This window comes from Mycteria americana, chromosome 8 (genome assembly GCF_035582795.1).
Source record: "Mycteria americana isolate JAX WOST 10 ecotype Jacksonville Zoo and Gardens chromosome 8, USCA_MyAme_1.0, whole genome shotgun sequence".
In the NCBI taxonomy this organism is placed as follows: Eukaryota; Metazoa; Chordata; class Aves; order Ciconiiformes; family Ciconiidae; genus Mycteria; species Mycteria americana.
The window spans coordinates 22683846-22699188 of NC_134372.1; the positions used below are offsets into that span (position 1 = coordinate 22683846).

A 15343-nucleotide genomic window follows, 5' to 3' on the forward strand; every position below is an offset into this window, starting at 1 on the left:
TCTTATGCTGGCTGCTATGCACTCTAGGGCATGATCTGGCTAGCTCAGGATTAGCTACAGAAACAGCAAATGGGAAAGGGGAAAAAAAAATGCCCTCAAGCAAAGCAATCAAATAAGAAGGGTAAGGACAGGAAGGTTTGGACTATTCAGCTTGGCCATCATCCCTTCTGCAGTAGGCGAAGTCCTCCTTCCTCCTCCCCTCACACCATCATCTGCCCCACTCAGTGTTTCACCTGCTGGGACTGTGGGAGAAGCAAGCATGGGAGACAGCTAATGTACTTGCAGGTGCCCAGGACAGCACCAACCATCCCCCGAAACCCTCTGCCTGCTCTCCCCTACCCCTGTCCCCCAACATTAAAGTGCTGTTCTAACCTGAAAAGCAGATTTGCCCCTTCTCTGCTCAGCAGTGCTGTTGTCTCTCTGTGCCCAGACTTGGGACATGCTGATTTTAAAAGGAAGACTTGACCAGTCCTCACTCTGCAGAGCTGACACTGACACTGGTCTCAGAGTGAGAGCTAGAGTCCCTTTTGGGTCACGAAGCATCAACAAAAGGGGAAAAGATCGATAAGTACGCTCCAAAGAGCAGGGTCACTTGTGCAACCCCCCTCCATCCTCAAATTCAGCCTGGGGCTGCATCGCTGAATTGCCACAGATGTTCCTGCAATGGGAAGAGGTGTAGGGCCACAGAGGCAGCATAATGCAACCACACACCAGTCCCTGGAGTGGACTTTGTGGCTGCTCTGTTGAGAGGCAAACCCCTGTGTCCTGCTGCTCTTTGTGCCGGGCAAGTCTGTGTCAGCTGCCAGGGCGTGAAATAAATAAATACATAAAAGCTGAGTTTTGGGTTGAGGCTGATGCACAGACCTAATGTCAGTGCAGGGTCCCTCCTATTACTTGTCCTGGAATTCAAGACAATCGATCCATCCCACAAATGTTTCCTTCAATCCCAGCGCCAGGATTTGAATTTCTTTGAGAAAATGTAGATCCTGGAGCAGTACTCTGAGGCCAGCTCAGAGCAGGTTCTTTCCCTGCTTACTCTGATATCTCACAGGAGCATGCTAGCAGCCTCCCAAGACCCAGGAACCTCCCAGTGTTATCCCACAAGTGTGAGGTCGTTTACCCGGTGTGCGAGACGCCAATATACACACAAGGCAGAGGTATTTTTATTTCATGTCTGCACAGAGATGGGTGCTAGGTGGTAGCTCCACAAAGCTAGCACAAAGTTCAGTCATACAGGTACAGTATTTATACAGTCTAGCTATGCATATGCATAAGTAATTACACAAAACAGTTTTCTATTGGTCTACATTTCTCTTATTTCATCTTAAAGCTACAGTGACACTTTAATATTCTGCACATGCTCAAAGGTGAGGGGTCTCTGCTTGGGCCAGGGTCTCCAGCTCGAGGGGTGTGACTTTTAGTATTATAATGAGGATAGTTCACGTGAGGGTGCTTCTTCTAGTTGTTTCAGATGGTTCCCAAAACATCTTAATTAGCTTACATATTTCTCCAGGATGTGCTTTACTCCCAAGGACAGTAATTCTTGTTTAGATGTTCCGCTTTCCAGTCTGAATCCCCCTTATCAGCTTTACCTAAGCTTTGGCCTTCCACCAGCTCCTGTTAGACTACACTGTTAGACTACACCAGCACCAAATGTGCAACAGATACCTCCCTGTCCCAAAGAGCATATGACCTCAATACAGAGACAAGACACCCTCAGTAGGTGTGCAACCAGGACAGCGTGCAGAGGTCTCACTATCTCAGCAACCAAACCACAAGCTCATTCTGTAGCGGGGGGGGGAAGAGAGGGTCAGTGCTGCAGAGAAGGCACAGAGGTCCTAGTTTGGAAGCATATCACATATTAGATGGAAGCTGATATGCCGGGCAAATCAGAGGCAGGACCAAAACTTCAGGGATTGCCTGAAATGGTGGAGGAAGGCCTGAGAGGGCCTTTAAAGCAAAGCCAATTAGTTTTAAAGAATCAGAGGAGGAAGAGAGGGAGGTGCCATACTAAAAGCAGCTGTCTGGGGGTGAGCCCTGTGCAGAGCACAGGAATGGAGATGAGCAGAGCCAGGCTGCAAATACTCAGGAAAAAGAATTTGTGGGAACAGAGGTCATGGGAAAGGGATGGCACCTTCAGATGGACAGAGAACTACCCCTCCAAAACCTCTGTGAAACACATCACCATGGTGGTACACAGGGTTGTGCAAGAGATTCAGTTACAGTTTTGGGGTCCTTTCTGAGTTTAGAGCCTTTGAGATGAGTGTCATTCTTTTTCTTCCTAAGTAATTTTTCTGGTGTTTCTTCACCAGTGCCTGATCCATGAAGTATAAGGGGATACCTGGTAAATTCATGCCTGTAGGTGTATAATGTGCTGTCCCAGATGAACTGCCTGCACCATCAACCCTCACCCCAGCCCTCCTCCCCCAAGGCAATGCATTTTAACTTAAGCTGGATGAATGGGATTTCAGCTCATGTCTCAACGAGTGCTTCAACCTAATCTGTGACATTTTGCAACCACAGTGGGCTAAGGTCTGTAGGGAGAGATTTTTTTTTTGTTTTTTAAGCAGCCAACATCACTGGAAAAAACACACAAAATTTCAGGCACATAAAGCTCCTTCCACCTCTAAGTTTGCACACACCATCAGTTCAAGCAGCCCAGCATCTGACTATAACTTGTTAGCCACTGTAACTCAGTCAAGTTTGATTAAATGCCCATTCCCTGAATCTCTTAGGAGCCCCAACTTGCAAAGTTTGTGGATTGTTCTAGCTTAAGACCCAACTGCTTCTCCTTTGTTCTCAAATTCCCTGGTTCAGTCCCAGGTACATTGGCCAAGATGATGTCCATCACGTCCTTTAAAACAACAAACAGACAAACAAAGGAGATGTTCTCCTTCACACCCCCCTCCAATAAAGTGCCTTCAGCAGCTAAAAGCAAATCCCAAATATCGGAGACTTATAATGACATCGTGAGAGTTAGCAAGGCAGAAGCTCCCCTGGTGATAATAACAACACCGGTGCCTGAGAAGAGTCTTAGCTGTAAGGCATCTGGAATAGCTCTTGCAAGATCCATTGTCAAATGAGCTTTTTCCTTTGTTTAAAAATGTCAGCCTAAAGACCCCTGCCAGAGTGGTGGTATAGCCTGCTTGGGTTCACTCTGGCTCCCACAAAGCTTCAACAGTTGTCTTTGCCCCTCCTTGTCTCCAGGCTTAATTAGGAAATCATTTATCTTTATTGGCACTCTCTTTCTCCTGCTGCTTTGGCACTATTTTTTTTTTTTTTTTGCTTTCATTCCAGAGCAGTGAACTGTACAGGGAAGACCACAGCCCCATTCATTGTGGGTGGGGAATAATCTACAGCAGGAAGCTCTACAAGGAAGACCCCAGCAATGAATCTGCCCTAACTAGCATTGCCTGAGGGACTACTGTACAGAAACAAGAGAGGAGGGTATCCCTTGGCTCCACTTACAGGCTAACAATAGGGATTCCTGGTGATACTGAAAGTAGAACACTACTCACAAGGGATGTCATATGGTCAGCCTGTCCCAAACTGAACTGCCAACCCTCTCCAATCTAATGATATGCCTACTTCATCACCCCGGCAATCTCCCTTGGTAAAAGAGCACACAAAGACAAGAGGCTGTAAGGACAGCCACAGGTAAGACACTACCAGGCTCCTGGACACCCTCTGACTCCAGCTGAAGATTTACATGTCTCAGGGCTGAGCCGTGAGCACAGCCTTAAGTGGGGTAGGTTCTCTACACCTCCACAAACAGCAACTCCCTTGGCTTTCTCCACAATTGGCATTTGACCATTTGCCAGGACAGTCAGAGAGTCAAAACTCAACCGTAACTTCTTGCGAGCCAGCAGCCTCAGTCAGATCTCAGATGCACTCAGCAGAAAATGGTATCACTTTGCCAGCTCAGAGGGAGAGCCACTCACTATGCTGTACTTCCACTACTGCATGCAATTCTTTCTGGGTAATTTCTCTAGGTTCCCCATCAACTGTGTTTTATTTAAATTGAGCCGGAGATAAAATTCCAGCCAATAGTTTCTTCCACCTTAAAGAGAAGTTTCCTCTTCGTGCAAGCCAGGCTTGCCCCAGCCTGTTACTAATTACAGATGGAACATGCAGTTCAGAAAGGAGGAATCAGAATTGTTCCCCTCCCTCCAGCAAATACCCATTGACAAAAAAATTACTCCTTTGCCTGATGGCACCAGAAGTTTTGCCGGTAAGTTTAAAAAACAAGAGGGAAGGTGATTGATGGAAAAGCTGAAGAGCTGACATGCAGTTAACTGCTCCTCTCCTCCTTACAACATATATTTCCCTTATTTGCAGAGAGATCTCCTACTCTAGGAAGGCCAGTGGGATCAGATGAAAACTTGATCACAAAAAAAAAGGGCTTCAGTCACGCTTTCTAGTTAGAGATCTCAAGGCTCTTTAAACACACAGGGAGGAAAGCCAGACACAGGGTGGTAGAGGAATGAGTCACAGAGGGCAACCATGTTCTTCTTGTCTCCCATCCTAATCCTCTGCATGCTGTCTAAGGACTGCAGAGCTGCAAGGAGTCTGACACAGAGCTGTGCGCTGGGACTCACAGGGCCAAGGGGAACACTATGGACAACACCTCCACATCCTGGCAGGGCTCATTTTGCCTGGCTCCAGCAGACAACTCTATTAGGTCTTTGGATCAAACTTTTATTGAAATGATCCTGTGCACCTGGCCAGGTGCTGCATAGTCTGTGAAGCTTTTTGCCTTGTGTACTTTACCTATGAAAGTCCCTCCCCAGTGCTCTATTTCTAGCCCTCTGGAAACCCCACTCTATCCTGAACTGAAAGGAAGAGCAGAGGACTATCTGGAGATCAGTGTTATCTCTAAGTGGAGCCAGATGTATAAACCCCATTATTCTTGAATTAATCATCATAGAGTAAGACTTCCTTGCTGAGCTTTACACTTTAGGATGTTTATCCTTCCCTGGAGAACCCTCCTAACATGCTGGAAGTAATGATGTACACCCATATCCCAGGTCCAGTTTTGGGTCCCTCTACTAAACTCAGCCCCACTAGCTACTTAATGGAGACATGCAAAGTCATGAGGGCTCCCTCGATCCTCAGCCTGCATGCACAGAGCTATTTTTAATGTTTATTGCATGCAGTCAAGAGGCAGGTCCAATGCCAGTGAGCACTCTGCCCTCAGGGTGTTTTCAAGTACTGAGACCTAGCAAACCCAGTGAAGAGGAGAGCCTGAATGCTGAGGATGCCAGACTGGGTGTGCACAGACCTATCCAGATCTGCTTGGAGAAGTGTTCCCGCACTGCTGACTGCTCAACAAGGGGCAAATGGTCAACAAGGGGTTATTGTCTCAGAGCTGTCCCAGCTCAATAGCTGCTGGAGTCTAGTCTCCATAGCCAGGCCCCAGCCCCAGGCAGGCAACCTCTCCACTCAATGGCATGTTTTAATGGAAGCAGGGAGCAGAAGCAGGGATGGGAAGTAATTCTAGGCGCAGATCAGCGAGGGACACTTTGGGCTCACACCTTTGCTGCTGAGGGAGCCTTAGACACTGGAGGAGGCAGGTGCTCAGCTTTCTTTAAAATGTTTATCCTTGGGCTTGTTTTGCCATCAGGAAGCACTTCTAGCATGCCCATGTCTTTGGCCTGTCACTGGCAGGCTGTGAGCCAATGTGTTGCCATGGAAACTGGTAAATGCAAAATTATGACTTGACAGCAGTGTCCCAAGGAAAGAGGATCAACCTTCTTCCATATGTTTATGTCCCTGACCCAGGGATTGCGTGCCCCTCCCACACCACTGTGGGTGGGATGCAATCCTGTCACAGCTTCACGCTGGACACGGGGTGCCAGGGGGCAAGGAAGGACTATGATCTCTGGGAGCACAGCAGAAAAATGCTGCAAGAGGTGCTTCTCACCATCACCAGGATCCCTCTCCAGAGAGTTTTGCTGGGTGTTTGGTCTGGGGCTGATTGCTCTCTAGCTCTGAGGGAAATAGCTCCCCAACATCCCTGCAAGACCCCAGTGCCAGTGAGCTCAGGGTCCCACAATCTGCCTGCCCGCAGGGATGCAATGTCCAGATGGGGTGGACCGGCAGGCTTCACACACCTGGCTGCAGCGGGTAGTGCAGACATTCCTCCAGGGCATCCCAGCTCCAGTACCCACCAGTAAACAACTGAGGCCATGACGCTGACAAGGGCCACAGAAATACTGAGGGTAACAGAACAAAGAGGCAGGCACAGTTCTGCCCTACCTCTGCTGCCTGGAAGCCCAGACAGCCCTTCCTGAGCAGATGGCATCCACTAGATACAAGCCAGTTATCCTGGATCCATTGGTGTTTCTAGCCTAAGCCTTCCACCTCTCTGCCTCATCCCAAAACAGCCACGAATCCTACAGTTATTACAAAGGAGGTCAACCATTTTGGGTGTGACTTTGAAATCAAAACCAACAGGACTGAAATTAAATTAGAGCAATTGACAATGACCTATTCAAGCACTAAGTGATTTTTCTAACTGATTTTTTAGTGGCTTCTAATTTTAAAAATTAATACTCTATCAAGTCCATAATGAGAAAAGGTGAGCTATTTTTCACACACTCAGACATAACATATGTTAGCAAAAAGTTCGCCAAGGGGTCAGGCAGTTGCAAGCTGACTTTGTTGCTGGCTCGGTCAGGATTTATGAACGTAAGCATAGTAATGATTATGGAATAATTTTAAGATACATCATTTGTAAACATTTGTCCTTGAAAAATATCAACATGGATCCATTTAAACCAATTCCCAGTGAGGACCCCTTAGCTTAGACACTGGGGCCTATTTCTTCCGGTGTCTTTGCACTGCCTGAATGAGGTGGCCCCTAGGATGACACTCACTGAGAGCAGCTTCCTGAGAGCTTCGCTGCATGGGAAGTTTAGGGCAGCCATGATGGAGCTTGCCCTGGGTGCAGCAATGCAAGGCCTGGCATGAGGCAAGGCCTCAGTGGGTGACTAATCAGACAGTATCGTGATGTACTTTTGCATACTTGCAGTTGCTTTCAAATCCACCTAAACTCAGGAGAGAACAGAGCGATTCCTCCCACATTTATGCAGGCCCGCTGTTGGCTGGTGGGGCGACTGCTGAGTTTGGATAGCTTCTGCATTCAAACCCCTAATCACAAAGCAGGATTCATTCCAGGTAACCTGAGCTGCGTACAACCAGTCTAGCAGGGAAAGAGTTAATCTCCCCAGGTCACCGGACACCTGTCTCAGATATCCAATGACACGGTTACCCAAGGAGACCCCCATCTACAAACCCAGCATCTGTCCTGTGCGCGCCTTGCTCCTCTCTCTCCGCTACTCTTTGAGGAAACTGGGAATCTTGCTCACTCCCCCGGGCATGGTAAATGGGCTGTGCATAGTCCTGTGACTCCGAGGAAGCATCTCAGTATCGCTCAGCAGTGACTTGGAGAGCACAGCACCACTTCTAGCCAGACAGACCCCCCAGACCCAGACATTCAGTATTAGTGGAGCAGAGGCAAAGCAGCCCCATAGCATACTTACTTCCCATTCCCATACTTGATCCGGATGTCTTTGCTCTTCTTCAGCTCTTTGCCATCTTTAAACCATTTGTAGGACGGCTGAGGGTTTCCAGCAGTTGCCTCACATTTCAGTGAAATCTTTTCACCGACATGAACGTTTGGGCTTTTCAGTTTCTTCAGTTTGGGAGGGACAGCTACAAAAAGAGAAACCAGACAATGTGAAATCTGCCTCTTTCAGAGGCTGCGCACAAGCGATGTGAGCCCACTGAGCCCCCTGCCCTGGGAAAAGTGCTTGCCACCCCTGCTGCCACGTGATGGCTGGAGAGGGGCTGCACGCTAGCTCAGCTCACCAGGTTTTACCAGCACACAGGCAGGGAAGGAGCATGGAGTCAGAAACATCCACATGCGGAACAGAGGGAGCCCCCGGGTCTGGCTCGCTCTTTTTTCTGCTCCACATGGCCAGACTCGACTGCTCCATGGCTGCCCTTACTCACGCAGGCAGGACCTGCATGTCTCCTGCTAGTGCAGAGGTTTGCTCTGCTCTCCAGGTTCTCCCACCAGGCCGGAGCCAGGGATGTAGAAGCTCAAGCTCTTCGCAGACCATTTTTCCCTGCATCCTGTCATTGCTGCCAATAATGACCAACACCTATGTGACATCTGCCGCTGCCAATGAGCATGCTGCCAAGCCCACAGCCCCACCAACCACAGCCGGAGCATTTCGCTGCAGAAGGAGCAGAGGCAGGTCATGGGGAGTGGTCCCCCATCCCCCAGCAGTGTGTGCCGTGGATGCTCTGTGCCTGCTGCTAAGTCAGACAGTCATTCAGCACGACAGTGTCAGCAGCAGAGCAACAGCCACTGAGAGGGGCTGCAATGAAAACCTGCACATATAAAGGATAAGAAGGGGAGGGACAGCTATTCTTCAGGTTGCAGTTAGAAAAGTGAAAGAATAAAGCTATTAAAATGGCTTAGGACCTGCAATGTCAGGCTGGCCAGAAGCCTTTCCAGTCTGAAGCCTGGCTCTGCACGTGAGCTTTCCTGGGTGTTTCAGAGAGGTGATTTTTACCATGCACCTGGAACATCAGGCAGAGAGGGAGGTACTTATCAATCTCTGCCATGCTTTATATTAAACCTGACAAGAAAGGGTTAGCAGGCTTGCAATTTTTCTTTCAACTGACAGCTCTGCACTCTTCCAGCTCCCTTTTTCATTCTCAGCCTTAACCTTAAAAAAGAAAATAGCAAGTTGCTGATTTTGCCTTAAGAATATTGGTAACAATGGTTTCCACTTGTCTAAGATATGCTACAGATAAAGTATTTCCTCTGTCTAATATGCACAAGCCATCTTCTAATTGCCTAGTGCATTCTGATCTTGTGATATGGAAGAGCAATCAAAGGAGAAGGAACTGGATGGGTTTCATTAGAGCAATTGCTATTTTATAGACCTTTGTATGTCTCCACTCATTCTTCATGCCAAGCTAAGTTATCATAGGTTGGTTTTATTTAAAGACTGTTTTCACTGAAAGTGATCTTTCTTACACAAAATAAAAAGCACAGCAATCATCAGGCATATGCTCCCATGGTAGGAAGCTCTGAAGACTCTCATATTCCTTTGTTTTATGTGCGAGGGCATGAGAAGCTAAATTGTCCTTAATTGAAAAGATACAAACATGGACAGAAATGGAACAGTTCAGGGTAACATAAATTGGCTGGGCAAAGCTCACAGTGACTGAAAGGCAAACCCAGAGACGTCTACAACCATGAGAGGAGAGGTGCCTGGCAGCGCATGGGTGGGTAACGCAGCAGGTCTGGTCCCAAGCACACCAGACCTTCCGCTGACTGAGCTGCACAGCTACACTAGCACTTGGGCACAGAAGCAAACTTAAGATCCAGGAGTGCAAAGGAAGCATGTTTAGCACACCAAGGAAAAAAGAATAAACCCCACCAAATATTCTTCCTGACTGTTATTTTTGCACACCCAAGCCTGCTGCAGGCTCTCTAGAAACCTGTGCCACAGGCAACAAGATGGGGAGGGCTGCACATGTGCTAAAGGGGCAGGGACAGCACAAAAAATGGCTTGGACAGCTGCAGGCAACTGCTTCAGGCTGCACACCAACGTCTTGCACTGCTTCCCAGGTCACTGTGCTTTGGCACAGACAGAGAGACTTCTGAACAAAAATGATCTCAGCTTTCCCCAAATTTCAGGAGTTCTGTGAAAATCCAAGGTGTCCTGGATTTTGTGAAGCCAATATCCCTGATCCTTGCCTGGAAATGGGTCACCCAGAAGAGCAGGAAGGCAATGGTTGGAGAAGAGAGCTTGTCTCTTCTCAGAACACTGTGCACGGAGAGCCGGGAAGGTGAACAGGACCTTGCTTCTATAGGGGTCATTTTGGGGAACAGAGAAATAGACTCTGTCAAATATTTATTCTGTCTGAATGCGTGTGTCAGTTGGCTCCTATTGTACACTGAGGTCACCCTGTACCATGCCAACAGTATACATATGCCTTAAATACTGGGAAGGTCCTGACCTTGGCATTGGTGTGTCTGCTTCATATTATTGCCAGGCTTGCAGACTGCAGAATTATGAAGCAGGCAGCATGGCCTGGGAGAAAGATGTATCAGCCCTGCCCCTCTCCCCAGAAAATGCTGGCAAGAGCAGAGCAAAACCCAGAAACCTGGAGATCGTTGAAGGACAGGGCCAAGGACAAGCAAGAAACCTTCCAAGATCTCTGTTCCCTGGTTCCTCCCCACCAATGTGAATCACTTCTCACCCAAACCTATGCACCTCTTGCACCTTGTGCTCTTGGCCACCAGTGATAAATTACATGACATTCCTAAATAGGCAGGTCCAAAGAGATATATGCCAAGTGCTGCAGAGATGGTGCTGACACTCACACAGGGCAGGGGCTCTGCCTGCATCGCACCCCTCCAGCAGAGTCCTGCCCAGAAAAAGGGAGGAGAAAATGTGTCCTCCCAAGATTGCATGTCTTCAGGTGTCTTACTACAGGAGGGAAAGGGACTGTGCATTCAGCTCGCAAGCCACACTTCATGGACTGTAATTCCCCAGTTGAATCAGACAGGCCAGTGAAAGGGGAATCCAATCTAGAAATACTTTGGACTGTGTCTGGGAAAAGCACTGTGCACAAAGAAACAGAGCTGTGCTCCCTGACTCCCAGCACATCTGTGCGCCTTACTGCTACACTACAAGTGTGGCTTGTGCTTGGACAGCAACATAGGAAGAGCAGGCAGAGCCCCAAGACTGGGGACGCAGCATCCAGAGCCATGCACAGGCTGCTCCGGTTGAAAGGGAAGCCCAGCCTTGGTCTCCTGGAAGGGCTGCTCTGGGCTGGAAAGTCTCTTTTCATAATTCCTGCATCTTTTAGAAAAACACAGAAATCCTCATTTAGAGCCATTAAGTGCTGATGAGTCTGCTTAATGCCAGTCAAAGACCTTCCACTGTTTTTTATTCATATTGTTTAAACTGCAGCTTTTATTCTTAGCCTGAATTTCTCTAACTTTGGCTTCCAGCCAAGAGATCTCTCTGCCTTTCTCTGGTAAATTTGAATCCCATCTAGCAACCAGAAACCTCTTCCCTTTTTAGGTACTTGTAAACTATGAATGAATCACCTTTCAACCTTCTCCAGCAGTAAACTGAAGTAGCTTGAGAGACCAAAGCAGCACACAGAGTGCTAATACTGGGGTATTAGACAAAGTTTTACATTTTGGTTCATTTTGAGCTTGAACATTGACCCATTTCCTATGTCTGCCCTCTCCAAATCACAGAGTTGCAGCTCAGAAAGTCACGAGCTTGGTTCAAACAAATGTGAGGATTTTAAAAGTGCCCCCTTTCTTTAGTGCTCTGAACATTTAGGGTCATTTTAATCTCCTCCCTGTTTGGTACTTCTTCAAACATGTTGGGAAAACAAAGTCAATAACTTCACACATATCAAGATAACATACTATCCCTGGCAAACAGTCTCAGATGTATACCAAGCAGGGTCCAGGTCCAATTTCCCCATGCTTCCACAAGCTCCCAGCTTCCCAGCCTCCTTTGCACAGGTTACTGCTGCTCAGATGTGGCCAGTACAGCTTTCGTCAGAGCCAAAACACTGAACCAGGGCCATCCAAGTCACCCCATCATCCTGGCGCAGGCTGAGCTGAAGCTGCCGTTTCAGCTCTTCATCATCTGAATCTCATGGCTCTGGTCTGCCAGCTCGTGTTCTCCTCCACAGCTAGTTTAGCAACACACACTGCTCAGCCACCACTGCTGCTGGGTTCAAGAAAATGGGGAGGAGGTTTTTGGCTGTGCTTGTCAGACTGAGGCTACAGGTAGCTTCAGGCAATCATTTAGGATCCATATCTCTGGTGACCCTGCAATCCTGTCAACCCCTCCTCTATCCGAATTCGAGTCTCCTCTCCATGGGGGTGAAGAACCACCAGCCTCACAAAGCCTGAGGTGTTGGACAGAAGCGGCAGCTGCACTCCAGGCAATTTTTCTAACAGACAACCACATCAAGGGTATGCCATGCTGCAGAAAAGGTTTAATCCCGGTAGAGCTGAGACCAGCAGTAAATACAGATTTTCTACAGGTTTTTGCTCACTCCAAGGTCAGATGAAACCCAAGCAACCATTAGATCCCAGCCTACGCTAGTTTTGTAAGCCATAAGGATTAACCCTAAGCCATAAGAAAGAACTCGGGATCAACAAATGCACATGATTTCCTAAACTGTTTCAAGAGTCATGTTTCACTAAGAGGCCTTTGCAGGAGAGGTTTGCCCTCTGACAGCAGTCCTGGCATCTACTGCCAAGTTACCACCTTCTCATGGAGAGGAGAGTGTTACAAAAGTCTAAAAAATTGAGTTCTAAATTACACCATATGAGTTGCTTGAACATCCACCATAAAAGGACTTATATGTACACACTGCTTTAATTAATTCACTTCTCATTACATTTGATATTACATTGAAGTACCTTGATGATAACAACACCTCTTTTACTTCTAGTACCTGGAGTATGCCTGAAAGCACCTTAGAGCCTCAACTCAAAACGTCATTAATCATAAATGGGCAGAGTGCCCAAACAGAGTCCAACAATGGAGCAGTAACAAAACCACATCCCACCTACAAATCATCATACATAAACAACCCCTCGGCAGCATAAAGCAGAAGCAAGTCATCCTGGGAAAGGTGCTCAGTGAATTCTTTAACAGCCAGCACTAGCCACAAACACTGCTTCAAGAGCTGTGTCTTGCTCACTGTGGAAGATCCTCCAGAGCAGACAATCTACAGACACATGTGGGATCTCTGGGCAACAGACACCATGAGTAGATGTGACTTATCTTCCTCGCCTCCTCCAGAGGATGCAGTGCCAACCACTGGAGGCTCCCCCACACTGCCTGGCACACAGCGGGTGGCAAAATGTTTAGGTAAGCTGATCTGGAGAACTGGGAGGACAGGATCCTTCTGTGTCTCTCTGAGCAGCTGAGGAAGAAGGCAACTTAGCTTGAATTCCCATGGCCATGGAAAAGGGAGGCTGAAAAATGCTTTCTCACAGGAATGGGAGGAAATGTGAGAAGAATTAGGACCCACAAACTTAGAGGTGATGCCTTGACATGCCTACATCAGAGCAATGGCTTTCAGCACACTCCCCCCACCTGACTGTAATCCTCAGGTCAGAACACCCCTTCTCTGCCAGAAGGAAGCTGCACAGGTAATCTCTTGGAAATGGGCTGTGTTTCTGAGACTGCCCAGGCCATTGGCCCCAGGACAGCCCTTCCACACAGGTGCCAGGGCTTCTAGCCTCTGGGCTACTGTGCTGGGGTGGAGAAGCTGCAGATCCAGCAGTGTCTCCAAGGGTCTGTGCTCCCAATTCTCAACAGGGAAATCTGGACACCCAAAGGATGCTTACAGGCACAGTCCTTGAGGCTTCCAGGCTCCTTGCCATTGAAGTACAAGATCTGGAGGCATGACACCCACCCAAGCCATGTCTCAAAGGCTGCTATTCCCTAAGCTCTTCTGGAAAGTCCCCACTACCTTGTTGTTCAAAGTCTCACCCACAGGACTACAGGCCTTCCCCTTTATTTAGGGCACCTCAGATGGGAGAATTTCAACGTTCTCCCAGACAGAAAATTCCAGAATTCATCTTTCCATGGGAAATGATTTGCAGCCTCGACTTGCTCCAAATTCAAATTCAAACACAAACTTTTGCAAAGATGGCAACTCCTTATCAAACAGAATTTTGCCCATTTCTGCCATCTCTGCTACAAGGTAAGGACACATGTCCCTGGCACAGGGCATCACCATGCAGGTCTGAAGACCAGATATGCCTTTGGTGGGTCAGCATGCTCTGCACTGGGCTAATACATCTTACTTCTTGGCTAATGCAGCCCTACTGCTCCTAGTATGTTTTCTGCCTCTACTGTTTTTATCAGAGGCAATGCTCCTTTGCCCTGTGTTTGCTTTGGCCTTTATTTGACAAGGAGACAAAACTGAATCTCAGCAGCAGCAGCAGCAGCTTCTTTCCACCTTGACTCTTTGACCGTTTCAATACTGGCTGCAAATGCCAACTTGTCAAAGAGGGACCTGCTCTGGAGAGAGCTCCCTCCAGCCAGAGAGCTCCCTCCAGCCAGAAGGAATGGAAACATGGGGGTCCACTTGAAAAAAAGCCTTGCTTAACACTTTACATGCTCTAAGTCTTTGTCCTCCTTTTCTTCTGGGTTTTTATAGAGAGGATAAAAATGCAGTCACTGCTGTGCACCTAGGCAGGCTGTGGCATCTGCAGCTGGGACTCTGAACAGAGTTCAACTCTTTGGTGGCAGGGTCACAAGACCTCCTCTGAGTCTGTGACCCTCCAGTGCCCCTGAAGGTAACAAGGCTGTATTTAACTAAAGCCATATCTGAAACATGGGAGGGAGTGAAAGACCCTGGCTTTGTTCAATGGGTGGACACAACCTCCCCAAACCACACACAGTCCAGAGCCTGTGGGAGAGAACCTTGATTTCAAACTGACATATCACCCTATCCCAACCTCTGCTGCAATCCACTGGTGGGTAAGTGGAGGCTCCAAACTGAGAATATAAAATATAATATAGTATCTGTAATATGCTTTATGCTTTAGGCAACTTATATTTCCAGTTTATGCAAAAAGGATGAACAGACTTTCTCACAGCTGTTAACATGACTGTCTTTGCACACTGCAGCAGCTTACTCAGATCTCTGTGTCCTGGGCAGGAGTACCTGGCAAGTAAACCACAATGTCAAATTTAAATTTCCAAGGGGCAGCATTCTGCTGTAGCCACTATTAGGCCTTTTAATTAGCACATAGCCATGTTTCTCTTACTAGATCTGTGATGGCAGGGACTCCACTGTGGGAGCCAGCACTAGACAACATGGCTCACTTTGGGCATTTACACCTCACCTCCACTGTCCACGGGTCTGTCTGTGCAGTAACTGCAAAGACATAGGCTTCAGCACGGGTTAATAACCCAAAGCTCTCCAAGGACATGGGAGGTGTACTCTGTGCCCAGCATGCACCGTGCTGCTGTGGCCTTCCCACAGAGGTATGCCAGCAGGGGTCAGAGGCGTATCTTTGTGTTCCTGGGACAGGTCCCACTTTGACAGCTGGAGACACTAGGTATGACAATGCAGGAGCCATTCCTCCAGGTTCTAGAGGGTCTGCTGAGGACATCCACCCAGCTGGCTCACAGAGAACAGACAGTGATGTGGAGAGGATCCAGATGACTGCAAGTGTGAAGATGCTGAAAACACTGAGATAAGCAGACCTGGGGTTGGAATGAAGCTTGGAAGCCTTGCTGGAGCCAGAATGACT

At 48.0% G+C, this 15343-nt stretch overlaps 1 protein-coding gene across 1 annotated transcript in view; it reads right to left on the reverse strand.

The window, feature by feature from the left end:
* The window catches only part of NRG2 (neuregulin 2), a 178772-nt gene that overhangs the window by 56391 nt on the left and 107038 nt on the right, over nucleotides 1-15343 (reverse strand). Inside the window, exon 2 of the mRNA XM_075510183.1 lies at nucleotides 7545-7716. Within this exon, the coding sequence (XP_075366298.1) occupies nucleotides 7545-7716 (172 nt within the window). The remainder of the gene's footprint in view (nucleotides 1-7544; nucleotides 7717-15343) is intronic.